The 13,453-nt window shown below is 33.9% G+C and overlaps 1 protein-coding gene across 3 annotated transcripts in view; it reads left to right on the top strand.

Moving 5' to 3' along the window:
* Window positions 1-3,405: 3,405 nt before the first annotated feature.
* The window catches only part of LOC129004735 (uncharacterized), a 32,562-nt gene continuing 22,514 nt past the window's right edge, over window positions 3,406-13,453 (top strand). Inside the window, exons 1-2 of one of the 3 annotated variants that reach the window (XM_054433328.1) lie at window positions 3,406-3,496; window positions 6,351-6,454. In XM_054433328.1, the coding sequence (XP_054289303.1) occupies window positions 6,409-6,454 (46 nt within the window). In that variant the 5' untranslated portion in view covers window positions 3,406-3,496; window positions 6,351-6,408. Of the gene's footprint in view, window positions 3,497-6,350; window positions 6,455-10,331; window positions 10,427-13,453 lie in introns of those variants that run through there. The other 2 variants (XM_054433326.1, XM_054433329.1) reach the window with 2 other exon arrangements.

Below are 13,453 nucleotides of genomic sequence, written 5' to 3'. Positions count from 1 at the left end.
TTTACTACTACCTTCACCACTTCCTACGTCACGGACCTGTTTTCCTCCCTTCCCATAGCATTTTAGGTTTGTAGATACCTTAATCTAGTCGTCAAAAACGGTTTCCACACTCCGGTAAGCTCGCCTTGACTACTTCCATCACCACTTCCTACGTCACGGACCTGTTTTCCTCCCTTCCCATAGCATATTAGGTTTGTAGATACTAATCGTCATAAACAGTTCCTACACTCCGGACAGCTTGCCTTGACTACTTCCTTTACCACTTCCTACGTTTTCCTCCCTTCCTATTGAATTTTAGGAATGCAGATATTTTAATCTAATCGTCATAAACAGTTCCCACATTCCGGACAGCTCGCCTTTACTACTTCCTTCACCACTTCCTACGTCGCGGACCCGTTTTCCTCCCTTCCCATAGAATTTTAGGAATGCAGATACCTAAATCTAATCGTCATAAACAGTTTCCGTTTCCACACTCCAGGCTGCTCACCTTTACTACTTCCTTTACCACTTCCTACGCCATAGACCTCAAGCTAGTGTCGTCATTTGATTATATTTATGATCCATACCGTTTCTGTTCTAATATCTGTGGATTAATGCTATCAGCTATTTCTTTATCTACTGCATTCAAAAGTCAACAGCTGATCATATGTTTTTGTTTATGTGTCAAATACTGCTTCCATAAGGATTACATTGAAACTTTGAGACCCAGTGGGGCGGATTCCTGAGACACTTTCTTAACGCCATATAGATGTTGGCACTCACCGATATGGTCTTAATCACCATGCAAAATTTGAAAACGATTGATTCAGCCGTCTAGGAGGAGTTTGCGTATTACGAAATGCATAAGAGTCGACGTATAAGAGCTTCGCTCGCTTCGCTCGCTCCGCTCAATTAATTCCTTTTAAATATGAAAAATCATAAGGTTAACATGGTGAACTACAGAGCCACTGGGGCGGAGCCCGAAAGGATTTTTGGGATAAGAATATGCTTTAATGTTAATCGGGAATGTGAGCTATCATCATGCCAAATTTATGCCCAATCCGTCCCGTAGTTTATGCGTGATTGAGCAACACACACACACACACACAAACACACACACAAACTCACAAACTTTCAGATTTATAATATTAGTAAGATAAGAATAACATGGGAATTTTAAATTTACAATTTTTTGGAATTTTCTCCGTAACCATTAGGCGCACAACAACGCTTCAGTTACTAAATTATTTGTTTTTTCAAGCTCTACAAAATGGTTTGAAAAGAAATTGTAAAAATTCGTGTTTTTAGGGTCAAAAATGGGAAAAACCTATTTTTACCCTTTAAATAGTTAAACAAATGTAATGTAGTTCCGTTCTAATAGTCCGATCATGCTGGTTCGCGAACTCGTTTGAATAAATGTGGGTTTACACGTTTATACCAAATTTCATCAAAATCGGATCATTTTTGCTCGAGTTATCGCGCTAACGGACACATATATAAATATATATATATACCTATATATATATAAATATATATATATATCTATATGAATTTGAACGGATGGTGTTTTTGGCCTCTAGGGACCTCAAAACAAAAAAGTAAATTGGTCCCGTGTCCAGGTCTTACCATGAGTACTACGGTAATAACTTATTCCCTATATGGGAAATTCGCTAAAACAAAGTCCTTAAAATTATAAATTCAAAAGTTTTCAAAAATCAACAAATAACTGAAGAATCATCATAATGTAACAAGAGTGGCATTTTCAAAATTTCCTGTACAGATTGTAACTAGTATTATATTGGCCAAACTAGTAGAAGCTTCAAATGTAGACTCCAAGAACATATACAGGTATTTAAATCCAAAAAATCAAACTACGCAAGTATGAAATCAACAATATAGGCCCCATTTAATTTTGCGTTAAACGTGGTTAAACCCAAGTAACATGGATTTGATATGGGAAAATTAGGTTTTTTGTTAATTACACAAAAACTAAAAGAGATACAAAGTAAGTGTAAATTACAAAGTTTTTAAGAATTAAAAAAAACCTATAAAATTATGTACCACTTATGTTGCTATTTAAAAATTTTAAACAATGGGCATTTGCAAATTTTCAAAAAAATTTTTTTTGAATTTTTATGATTTTTAAAACCCGTTACTTCTAGCATATCACAGTAAAACTAATTTCATAACAAGTAAGAAAATTCAACCGGAGAAGGCCTAAGTGCATAGGTATAGGAAACAGAGTATTAAAATCACATTGATAGCGTGATAACTCGAGCAAAAATGATCCGATTTTGATGAAATTTGGTACTAACGTGTAAACCTATGTTTAGCCGAACGAGTTCGCAAACCAGCATAATCGGACCATAGGAACAGGGGTTTATGGGGGGTTTTATGGGGAAAAAATGAGGTTTTCTTAATTTTGTAATCTTTCGAAACTATTTTCTAGAGCTTAAAAAAATAAATAATTTAGTATATTGAAGCACTGTTGTATACCTAACAATCACAGAGAAAATTCCAAAAAAGTGGAATTTAATATTCCCATGTTATTCTTATGGAGAAAATGAAAACTTTTGTAGTTTACTTGTTTATGGATATATGTTGATAAAATTTGGCCAATTTATTTATTTCATCCTGTACTATTGACGTATGGTTAAAGAACACTTTTTACCTTCACCGTAGCAGCAAACCTAAGCACTCGTTAAATCTAATGTTATCTAAAATTGGGAATAAATATGCCTTATTTATGGAAATATATTAGTAAAAATGTAATCAGACACATAGAAATTCGCTTAGTCTGCAGGTTTGCTGCGGCGGGGGTATTTGTAGGATTATTGGTTACAAAGAAAATTCCAAAAATTGCACATTTAAAATTCTCATGTTATTCTTATAGAGACTATTTTGGTCAAACTTAGCAAATGTATTAATTTTACACTAAGCTACTAATATTTTACTAAAAAACACACTTTATTAGCCTCCCTGTAGCAGCAAACCTAGGTAATCGTCAAACCTAATGTTATTTAAATAGATTTAATTTACAGTCAATTCAGGCAAATGGAAATTCACTTAGGTTTTGCTTAGGTGGGGGTATTTCATTTAAGACCCTGAAGACCCCTTAATCTTGACTTTTAGGAAAATATTGTAATTTTCTCAGTGATTTATAGTACCAACTCATATCCAATCCACTGTAAAATGTTTTTTTTTTTTTTGTAGTTATCTGCATTGTTATCTTCAAACTTATTATTATGGATTTTTATCGTTTTAAAAATCTTGTTAGCCAACTTGTGCATTCCATTATGGCGATTAATTTTACACGCTTATAGAGTTGAAAGAATCCATAAATCACTCTTATCTGACAGGTCAATAGGTTTGATAACAGACAATATTTTTAATAATGTTCCTCCATAAATTTAGATAACAGAAAAATAACATCATAATCAAAAGCTTCATTGCCTGCTCAACCCTTTTTGTGCTGATACCTTTCAGGATCACCATCCGAATGCTTTCACATATCCAGGTACTGTACGGATAATGTCAGTAAAACACATGTCATTGATCAAATTAGCTTCAAGTAAAACAGAATTATGTTATTTCTGTTGATTGAAATGGTACCTATTTGGATTAATTCCAATGGAAGTTAACTTACCATTCAATGTGATAGAGAGAGTTGAATTTAATATAGTACATGCTACAGTTGAACCTCGTTTGTACGAACCTCGATAAAACGAATTCCTCGATAAGACGAATTTTTTTTAATCCCCTTGACACTTTCATATTGGTCAATGCTAAAAACACCTCTATACAACGTAGTAATTAAGTTAAAAACCTCGATTAGACAAATTTGTTTGTGACATGGGCTAGAACTGATTAACCTCTATACAACGAATATTCTTAGGACAAAACCTCTACAAGACGAACGTGACCTCTATAAGACGAATTTATCATAAGCTTAACCTCCATAGTACGTAGTTTTCAAAACAAACAGAAGCTTGTATCAACATGAAACCCCCACCCATCCCTCCCCCTTCCTCAGTCATTGTTTGGAGAAACCTTGGAGCGAGGAGAAACCTCTATAAGAAGAATAACAGCAGCATTAAACCTCGATAAAACGACCCTCTTTATTAAGAATACCTTTATAGTGCGAATTTTTCCCGTACCCCTTAAAATTCGTCTTATAGAGGTTCAACTGTATTGTTAAATACTGTCTTAGAACGTTGACAGATAGTAAAAACATTGAGGTACTGCAAGTAGACTTCTCATTGTAAAACCTAGGCCTATCTGAATATAGGTATTGGTGTGTGTCTTATTTCCAACAAAGCTTGTGATTATTCATTCTTACATTTTACAATATTGATAGTTAACTAAAACAAGTTACACAATTAATTTCCAGCCCTTAGGTCTATCATGGTATACTATTTAACTGTGGTTCAGCTCTTTCTATAAGATGGGTGTATAACTAATAGAGGTTGACATGGGGAATGACAGAAGACCCGTCATATAGAAGACACGTCACAGACTATGAACCACATTGTAAATGGGCCCTTTGATGGCTCTTCCTAGCAGATTGTCTAGTTGTCATAGTTTGAGCAAAGCATTACTTTAAGGGGGTGTAGGGATTTGGTTTTAGTTTTGTGGAGGGAGATATTGAATTGAATTGATTAATCCAAGTACATTGTACTAAAAGGACTTTCACAACTTCAATTGTCTATGGCAGTTGACTTAAGAAGCCATACAATATATTGATCGCTAGGAGAAATGTGTTTATAGAAATATCAGGTGTTGGATGGTGTAGCTGTTCATAATAGACTGGATTTGCCTTTTGGATTTGGCATTGGATGTTAGGGAGTTGACAGTAATCAAGGCATCATGACAAATTTTGTCTCTACAACTGCGTACACAGTCTTCTAGAATATTTTAGAGGACTGTAAACCATAAACTGTAGAAGACTAACAATATATATATAAAGAATTTGCTGGCCCCAGTTTGATGGGTCATCGCAACTTGTAGCATTTGTTTTTATTGATTTTTTATTCATCAGTAGCACAGCGCTGTATGTCTGTGAAGAACGACTGTCCTTCTTGAGATGTTATGCTCGTCTTTCCTATTGCATGATGAAAATAACACAAGTCACTTCATTGTTGAATCTGTACAAGCGCTAAATAAGAAATTTGCCCAACTTTAATGCCATTTAGGTTTTCCTTTATACAGTATCCTGCTGTCCCATACATGTCCTAGAGTGTCAGTTTCACCATGTGCTGAGCACAATGTTTAAGTTTTAGGGAAAAGGATCCATCAAGAAAACAGTCTTTCACTATATCTGCTACATACAAATACAAGTGTTGTAAGGAACACACAGCACTACTGTCTATTTCAATGCTTATTTGTAATATTATTACAGCCATCCCAATGTTATTGTTCTGATACATTATACTAACGCTATCCAGAAAGTAAAGAACATAGCGCCAATCTCGTACATTTTGGAGCGTGCGCACTCGGCAACTCAGTCGGCGTCCAGCCATCACAACGGGAGCATTCTCGGGCTGCCCGTTTTTTCACAATTTCAACTTAAGATGAGCGCTGCGATTAAAAATACCGCCAGTTTAGAGGTGCGGTCAGTGATACGCTTTTTGTTGGAAAACACATCAAACCGAAACTTCTCCTCAAGTGTCACGGACTTTGTTGTTTGAAATTGTGACACAACAAAGCGAAAGCTCCGTTATCGGGAATCGGCGGATTTCACAAAACTTTTCATTAACATTAGCGACCATTTCTATTAGTCAAAATGCTCGGGCATCCGCCCTTCGCTTCGTCATGACTCATGAGCGTCAGATCGGCCATTTTTAATCTGAATGCACCATACTTTTAATCATTAGGTTGTTTCCTTAAACTTCATACACTTGGCGATAAATGCCCATCGATTTTAAGTTTACTGCCAACACAACCCGTATCACTGACCACACCTCTGAACTGGCGGTATTTTTAATCGCAGCGCTCATCTTAAGTTGAAATTGTGAAAAAACGGGCACTGCGAGAATGCTCCTGTTTTCACGGCTGGACGCCGACTGAGTTGCCGAGTGCGCACTGCGCAGGCACCAAAATGTACGAGATCGGCGCTCGCCTAGCGGCGTCAGAACGAAACGTTCTTTACTTTCTGGATAGCCCTCGTATATATGTATCTCCACATAATACAACAGTGACTATACCAGACAGTTTTTTTTCACACACACAGAGTATTTCCAGACAGTTTACCAGACAGTATTTTTGAATTTTATTTGAATTGAGGGTTCAGTAGGTGTAGTTTACTAAGGTTACTCTATAGTTTCAAAATTAATTTTTAAGTAAGTTTGATTTAAGATTTTTTGTGTTCACAGCATCACCATTGCAGCTTCCACTCCCACCATTGCACCTTGCACCACTGAGCTTCAAGGCATGAGGAATCCACACAAGGCCTGGTACACACATCTCGACAAGACTGGTGAGCTACATATCTTTATCTTTACATCATTGCATTGAGACTGTGACACAAAGCTGTGTATTTTAACCTCAATATCAGTGTAGAATAAAGTGAGATTAAATAAGTACCGAAAAGGTGCCGAGAAGAGTCCACTAAGGCATTTTAGACATTGATCAGACACAACACATTACCAGAATTAAGTAGGAACGCAACTGGGCGTATTAACTCAAACATGAATGAAAACTAAGTGGAATATACTTTGTAACTTTGTTACTGACTAACACCTTATGTTTTATTGGTCAGGATCATTTATTGAAAGCCCAACGATCAAGGACAGACAGATATAGTTTAAACCATCAAATAGGTTTAAAACAAACATCAGTTCTTTCAATCCTTACTGTTGAACAGATTTTCAACAATTGAACAAGTTTGCCCAGGGGTGCCCATCCCCCCCAAAGCTCACGTCGCAGAATCCCCCCCAAATTCGTTATTTAACCATACCCATGCCGGAAGGTCTGGGGGCTAACCCATAGTTATGTTTATAATGCGGGGAGGGAAGGGGTGCCCCCGACACTTCTTTAAACTTATGGGAATTTAAGCGTTTGAATCAAACTTTAAACCCAATAAAAATGGACAATTTTCCTTTAAAACTCTAGTAGCAAACTATTTGTTGGTTTAGTTTTAATTTAAATGAGTTGGATTTTTGACATGCACACAATTTGAATCAAAAAATTGGCCATAGTCAAAGAGTGTAACATGTTAATTTTTAAGCAAAATCTTTTGGGCCAATTCTGAGAAAATTTTATTTATCCATTATTTTTATAGGGTAATGGAATATATCACTATTAAAAATCTAAAATGAAAAAAAAAATCTGGAGAGACCATGGATTGGTACCTAAAATACCAAATTTCATCAAAATCGGACTCGGACCACAGGCGTGGTCTGTAGCTCTGTACCATACATACACACATACAGACAGACACACACATCACTTCGAAAACCACTTTTTTGGGATCAGGTTTTTTACATAAAAAATTCTTTTACCATATTAAATTGTAGGGGAGAAAGTACTTGAAGTTATGTCAAAAAGTTTGAGATATTTTCTAAATTGCCCTTTAATCCACTTCTGAGTTTGGTCCTTTTTAAATAAGTGTAAAATATTCAGTCTCAAAAATATTACTAGGCCTAAACTTAATAGTATATTTCGTGCCTAGGGCCAAAATGAGGTTTTGCTGGTTCGAGGTAGTTTTTAAGTTCGATACGAGGTTGAGGACTTAAAACGATCGAGAACTGCAAAACCATTTCAGTCCGTGGTACGAACGCTATTATTCACCACCCCACACTATACCCTATTGCCACTAATTCACCTCAATGATAATACACTGCACACTGATATAGTCAACACAACTACAACTTTAAGGTCATGTGGATAAATAGTTTGAGGAATCAGCAAAAACAATAATGAATAGTTGCTAGGCAGCGGTGACAATAAAACAACTCTATTGCAATGCTATGGATACTGATTGTGTATTTAAAGCGGGCAGCTGATTTTGCCATAAATCTCAACAAAAACTAGGGATGTAAAACCCTGCTCGATCCCCAAATGACGATGACAGCTGGCATGGCCTGCAAAACGTAACTTTCAGCCACCAATTAATGTACCTTTATGTAAAACAGTAAAAAACATCATAGTGTGGTAAAATACTACTAAATCCGTTCAAATTCCTATATTACCACCAACTAAAGGACTAAAAATCACTAGAGGTGTTTTTGTTATAACCACTCATTGCCACCCAAATAGGCCCTACAGTATAATCAGCTGATTGGTGTCCAGCAAAACTCATTACAGTACAGTGTAGTACTGTATGAAACCCCATTTGATTAAGGACAACAGCTGTTTTCTGGACTAAATCCTTGCATGGGAAGTTCGTCAAAATAGTGTAGCGTGGCGTAAAAAAATAATTATATATCTATTCTAAGACTAGTAAAATTTATTTGAAGCTCTTTCTAGATTCAAGAAAAGACAATAACAAATACAATTTAATTAATCCATAATCATGTGTTTCAGTTCTTGAAGTTAACGTAAACACATAGCCTATCAAAAACCTTAATTAAATGTCACAGTACTGTTTGTCAATTTCTTCCAATGAATAAATGACCCAGGCATAATTATTTAGGAGAGCCAAAATATTATCACAAGCTTTCATGTTGTTTTTCATGTTGTAAAAATAGCAAAATGATTATCATTATCATTGGTTTTTTTATGAATCAAGAATATATTATAATAAACAAACCTATAAAACCATCAATAGGTCCTCAAGGCAATGAGACTATTTGAGAATGAGTTCATAATGAAAGGTTAAAACAAACTCAAATTGCAGATACAATTTAATAAGCAACATAATCCTTTGACAGCAGTTGTCATGGAGTTGTTCTCACTGTCAAACATGATACGAGTCAGAAAGTGGAAATCCATCCACATAAAAGCATAGATAAAAGTATCTATATATTTTATAGCAATTATAAAATGATGTATTAATCAAGATAAAATGTCAAACGGGATTTTGATTGCATAATTACCCCAGTAATAAATTAAGGAGGTCGTAAAAATTATCTGATTAATCTTTTATGTGCTTTTAACCAACCACAGGCTTGAATCCCCCCAAAATCACAAAATCCCCCCCAAATAAAATTCTGATGTCGCATTTTGCGACATCAAACCCCCCTGTGGGCACCCCTGAGTTTGCCAACCATCAAATTTTCTCAGGATCCTGTACTTCTGGAGACCTTATAAATTATCAGGCAACTGCGAAATATAGTGCATAGAGATAGTAAATGGTTTGGTTATTTTGTTTACACCAACCAACACTTGGAGCCTCAGGGATTATCATTGATTCAATTATTCCTATTTTTATTGTGTTACCCACACCATTCCATGAGCATATAATATACCTAATGAGAATCATTTGGTGAGCACACACAAGAACAAAATGAAAAAGTAACAAAATGCCTAATTTCACATACAAATACAATTACATAGAATCCACCCACTCAGCACAAATTATTATAGTTGAGTTTCCTGATACTATATTTAACTAGAAACTTGTTCTCGACCATTTGGTTTAGATCCTGGGTTGAACTATTTTTAGGATAATTATTATTAACAGTAAAACCTCACTAACTCCACAATTTGTAGATTCGTTTTATGTCGTCAAAATGTGTATTGTATTTTACCAATGTAATGGAAAATTTCCGCAATAAACCTTTAATCAACATTAACTCTCCATCACCGACAATGAACTTCAAACAAAGGTTGTCGAGTTTGGGGGTTGTTGAGTTAACCAGAATATTGAAATTTTTAATGCCGGGTTTAAAAAAATGAATACATAACAGACTAATTTTTACCTACAAACTTATTACTTACATGAGTATTTTTACTTATTAAATAAACAATCTGCAAGGAAATGCCGAATATTTAATAATAAAAACTTGAAAAGTCGAACACAATAAGACGCCAGCTTGATATGCGCCCAGTCAGCTGTTGACTGTAGAGTTACCGATTAAGTTAGTGAGGTTCTTCTGTACATCCATTTAGATAAAGCTAATTATATTAACTGATTTCTTATATTTAAATTGAACACCCAAATATTAATGAGCAGGTCTTATTTTATAAAATTAATCATAACAATAAATATTTGTAAAAATGTTTTTCGCAATCTCTTAATGAATAAACTAGGTGTATGAGAACAGATTGAGAAGATTATCAATTAATTATGAAGTTCCCAACTCTGTGAAACTAAACCATTGCCAGCTGGCAGCGACCAAGACTCAGTCAGTCTGTCTGTCTGGGAAAGAAGCAAAGCATGTGCAAAATGTCAGCTGGTTTCGGTACTCTAGGTTAGTTGTTTAGTAGGTTTAGTAGTGTCTTATTGTAACTATGTGCTCAGATTTTAACCAATTCATGTATCCAGAGCTAAAACTGTTCTGTACAGGTTTGTGTTTCATGTGTTTCTTTGTTTGGAGTGATTATTTTTAGAAATGACAGGAAGTATTTTTACCTTCACTTTCCCAGACTGTTTACCAGCATTCCGAGCTGTGTTGAATAGTGAGAATGATAAGACTATTATCTACTGTTACAATTCTCAATGAATCAGTCTGAAAAATATATTTTAAAATTTTGAAAACAATGTATTCATGTTTAATGAGGGCTTGATGTAAATAGATAACTTAGTCTACTTTATTGTATGATTAACATGAGTATCCTTAACATTCATTTATTTATTAAAACTGTCCCTAAAAACCTTATTTGAAGTACACTCACGATAAAAATGCCACTGGCGTCAACAACCAGTAAAAAAGTGTTAAACTAAGCTTAAATTTTAATAAAAATAGCAATATTCAAGTAAACAGAAATACTAGAACAGCACCATTACCATAAAATATTGCTATAAATTATCTTTAGTGAACAACAAGTTTAGTATGTTAAGTCTAGTTTATTTACAAACTTCATTAGGTCCATGAACAATACATTTCAAAAAGTTTCTAATGTGTTTTGTGTTTTAAAACATTTAAACTCAATATTTTCAAAAGTATTTTAATTTATAGAATGAAGGTTTCTCAATTGATGATTTGATCATCTGGTTATATTGGAAAGCTTATAATTTTTTTATTATAAAATAATAATATTTTTACCTATAACGAGTATCATATTGGCCATGAACTGATCACATTGAAATTAATTATTTCTACCTTAATATTATTACTAGCTTATTAAGAAAACTATAAAATTGAACAAAATATAGTTGTCACTTTCAAATATCAATAATTTAGTTAGGATATATATAAAATGTAAAAAATTAAACTGCCACTTCTCTTTGTGACTGTATACTCAAACAGTCTATCTAGACAGGTTTTATCTGTTGACCAAGTCTTGTCATACAATGATGTCATCGTAACCTTCAGTAGGTAACTAAAGACTGAGACATGAATGTTTGTATAATCTGTTGTATACCTCCTCAATGCCTAGAACATGTATGAATGGTATGATATACTGTAACCGTATATGACTAAAATTACTATCTCATTGATGGATTAGACTATAATACTCAACCTGACAACCAACTTTGTTTATGAAAATAAGCAACTGAATTTGTTTTCAAGAAAGACCTCATAGTTGTGATGGTTATTATTTACTTTTGAATAAAAGAATTGCTTGTTTTAAGTGTCAGATGTTATGTTTTTGTTTGACTGTGCAACTTGTTCTGTTAATTTTGGCAAATGAACTAATATTAGATTTGTTATATTTCTTTAAAAAACTGTCACTAAAGCATTATTTTACAGTTTTTGAAACATACTGTATTTACAGCTCTAGGAAGCAAAAAATGTGACATTTTCAGGTTAATTTATTTAAAAATACAGTTTTGTTTTATATTTAGCATATATACAAAGACATTTAGATAGAGAATGGTCCGAGTAAGTTTGAACCCACCCCAAAAATTAACGTTTATTTTTATAGTGATTGAACCCAAACAAACACACAAACTTTCCCATTTATATTATAGTATGATACAGTATTAAATATTTCAGATACACTAGGCTGAATTCAAATAATTTATTATTGTTGGTTTTAAATTCTCTTTATAACTACCTAATTTAAAACTGGATTTCTTTTCTGTTACATTGAGTTTAAAGTTGGAAATTATTTATACAGGTTTTATCTAAGTCATTGACTTAATACTAATACTTTCTTATGAAATGGCAACCATACTGTACGGATGTAAGTATTTTATAATAGCCAAGTTATGAATGGAGATGAGTGGCGCAATCTTGTTATAGACTAGGGCCGAAATGTTCTTTAGACACAGCTCTTAATTAATAGCCCATACAGCCAATGGCAACTAATGGACCTACAGTTTATAGTGGATTCCGAACCACATTTTTGCCTTGTAAATAACAAATTGGTCTTGTTATCATTTTAATTAAGATTCTACAGCTACACTCTAGTTCATGTCATCTGATGTTTATCTCTTATTTAGTGTACATTTTACAATTTTAGCCTTACTCATTGGTGTTAGTAGCAGTGAAAAGCAATAGTTTACAAATGGACTGTTTCCTTTTAAAATTTAACAAATCAAACAAAAGTAAAAATTGCTTAACATCAAAACATACTATACATAATAGACTGAAACATGCCTTTTTAAAACTCTCTTCAGCTTACAAACGAGGGAGAGGAAATCTGTAAGGGAATATATATAGATGAGTTTACCCTATGTAAGTCGTTACTACTTATGAACATTGCATTATGGCAATTTAGGAGATAAGAGGTTTGCTCGGTGACACATTTATGTCATCTCATGCCTCGTGTAGGTAGTGCGTGTACTTTAGCTCCGGCAGTAGTTTAGTGTCTCATTGGGCTGCCAGAAGGAACTACTGTGTTCACCAAGATGAACTACTCTTTCGGTTAAGTGTTTAAAAACAGTTTGATTATAATTACCATTGACCTTTAGATATCACATCTATGGACCAGATGCAGGCAATTTTTTATTTAAATAGAACCAAGTTGAATGAATCTTTTACAGCCTGTGCTACTATCAACTCTCCCCCCTTAGTTGTTAAAAAGTTGTAGTTTAACTATATTTTTAAATAAAAAAAATCTATTGTAGGTATTGTATTTACAGTAATTATTTACTTTTTGTGGAAAAGTTTAAAAACATTTTTCATTGATAAAATTTATTTCTCTCATTTGAATATGGTAAACAAATATTCAATTTATTACTGTTCTATAACAGTTGATGAACATGTATAATAGTTAATACAATAATTGTAAAAAGTTGCCCACTCAGTTTAGCTTGGATAAAAGTTGACACTTGAGACGGGATCAGTAATTGACATCAGTGAATTATGTTGTCACTTAATTCAACTAAGTTAATTTTTTATTCTAAAACAGGCTATGGCTTAACACAGGAATGGGATGTCTTCTTCCAGCCATTTGTGTTGTGCAAATCCAAACATTTTTGATG

Source organism: Macrosteles quadrilineatus, unplaced genomic scaffold (assembly GCF_028750875.1).
Source record: "Macrosteles quadrilineatus isolate MER2022 unplaced genomic scaffold, UCM_ALF_1.0 Scaffold_11__1_contigs__length_5352618, whole genome shotgun sequence".
Lineage (NCBI taxonomy): Eukaryota > Metazoa > Arthropoda > Insecta > Hemiptera > Cicadellidae > Macrosteles > Macrosteles quadrilineatus.
This window is presented reverse-complemented; position numbering and strand designations above follow the sequence as displayed.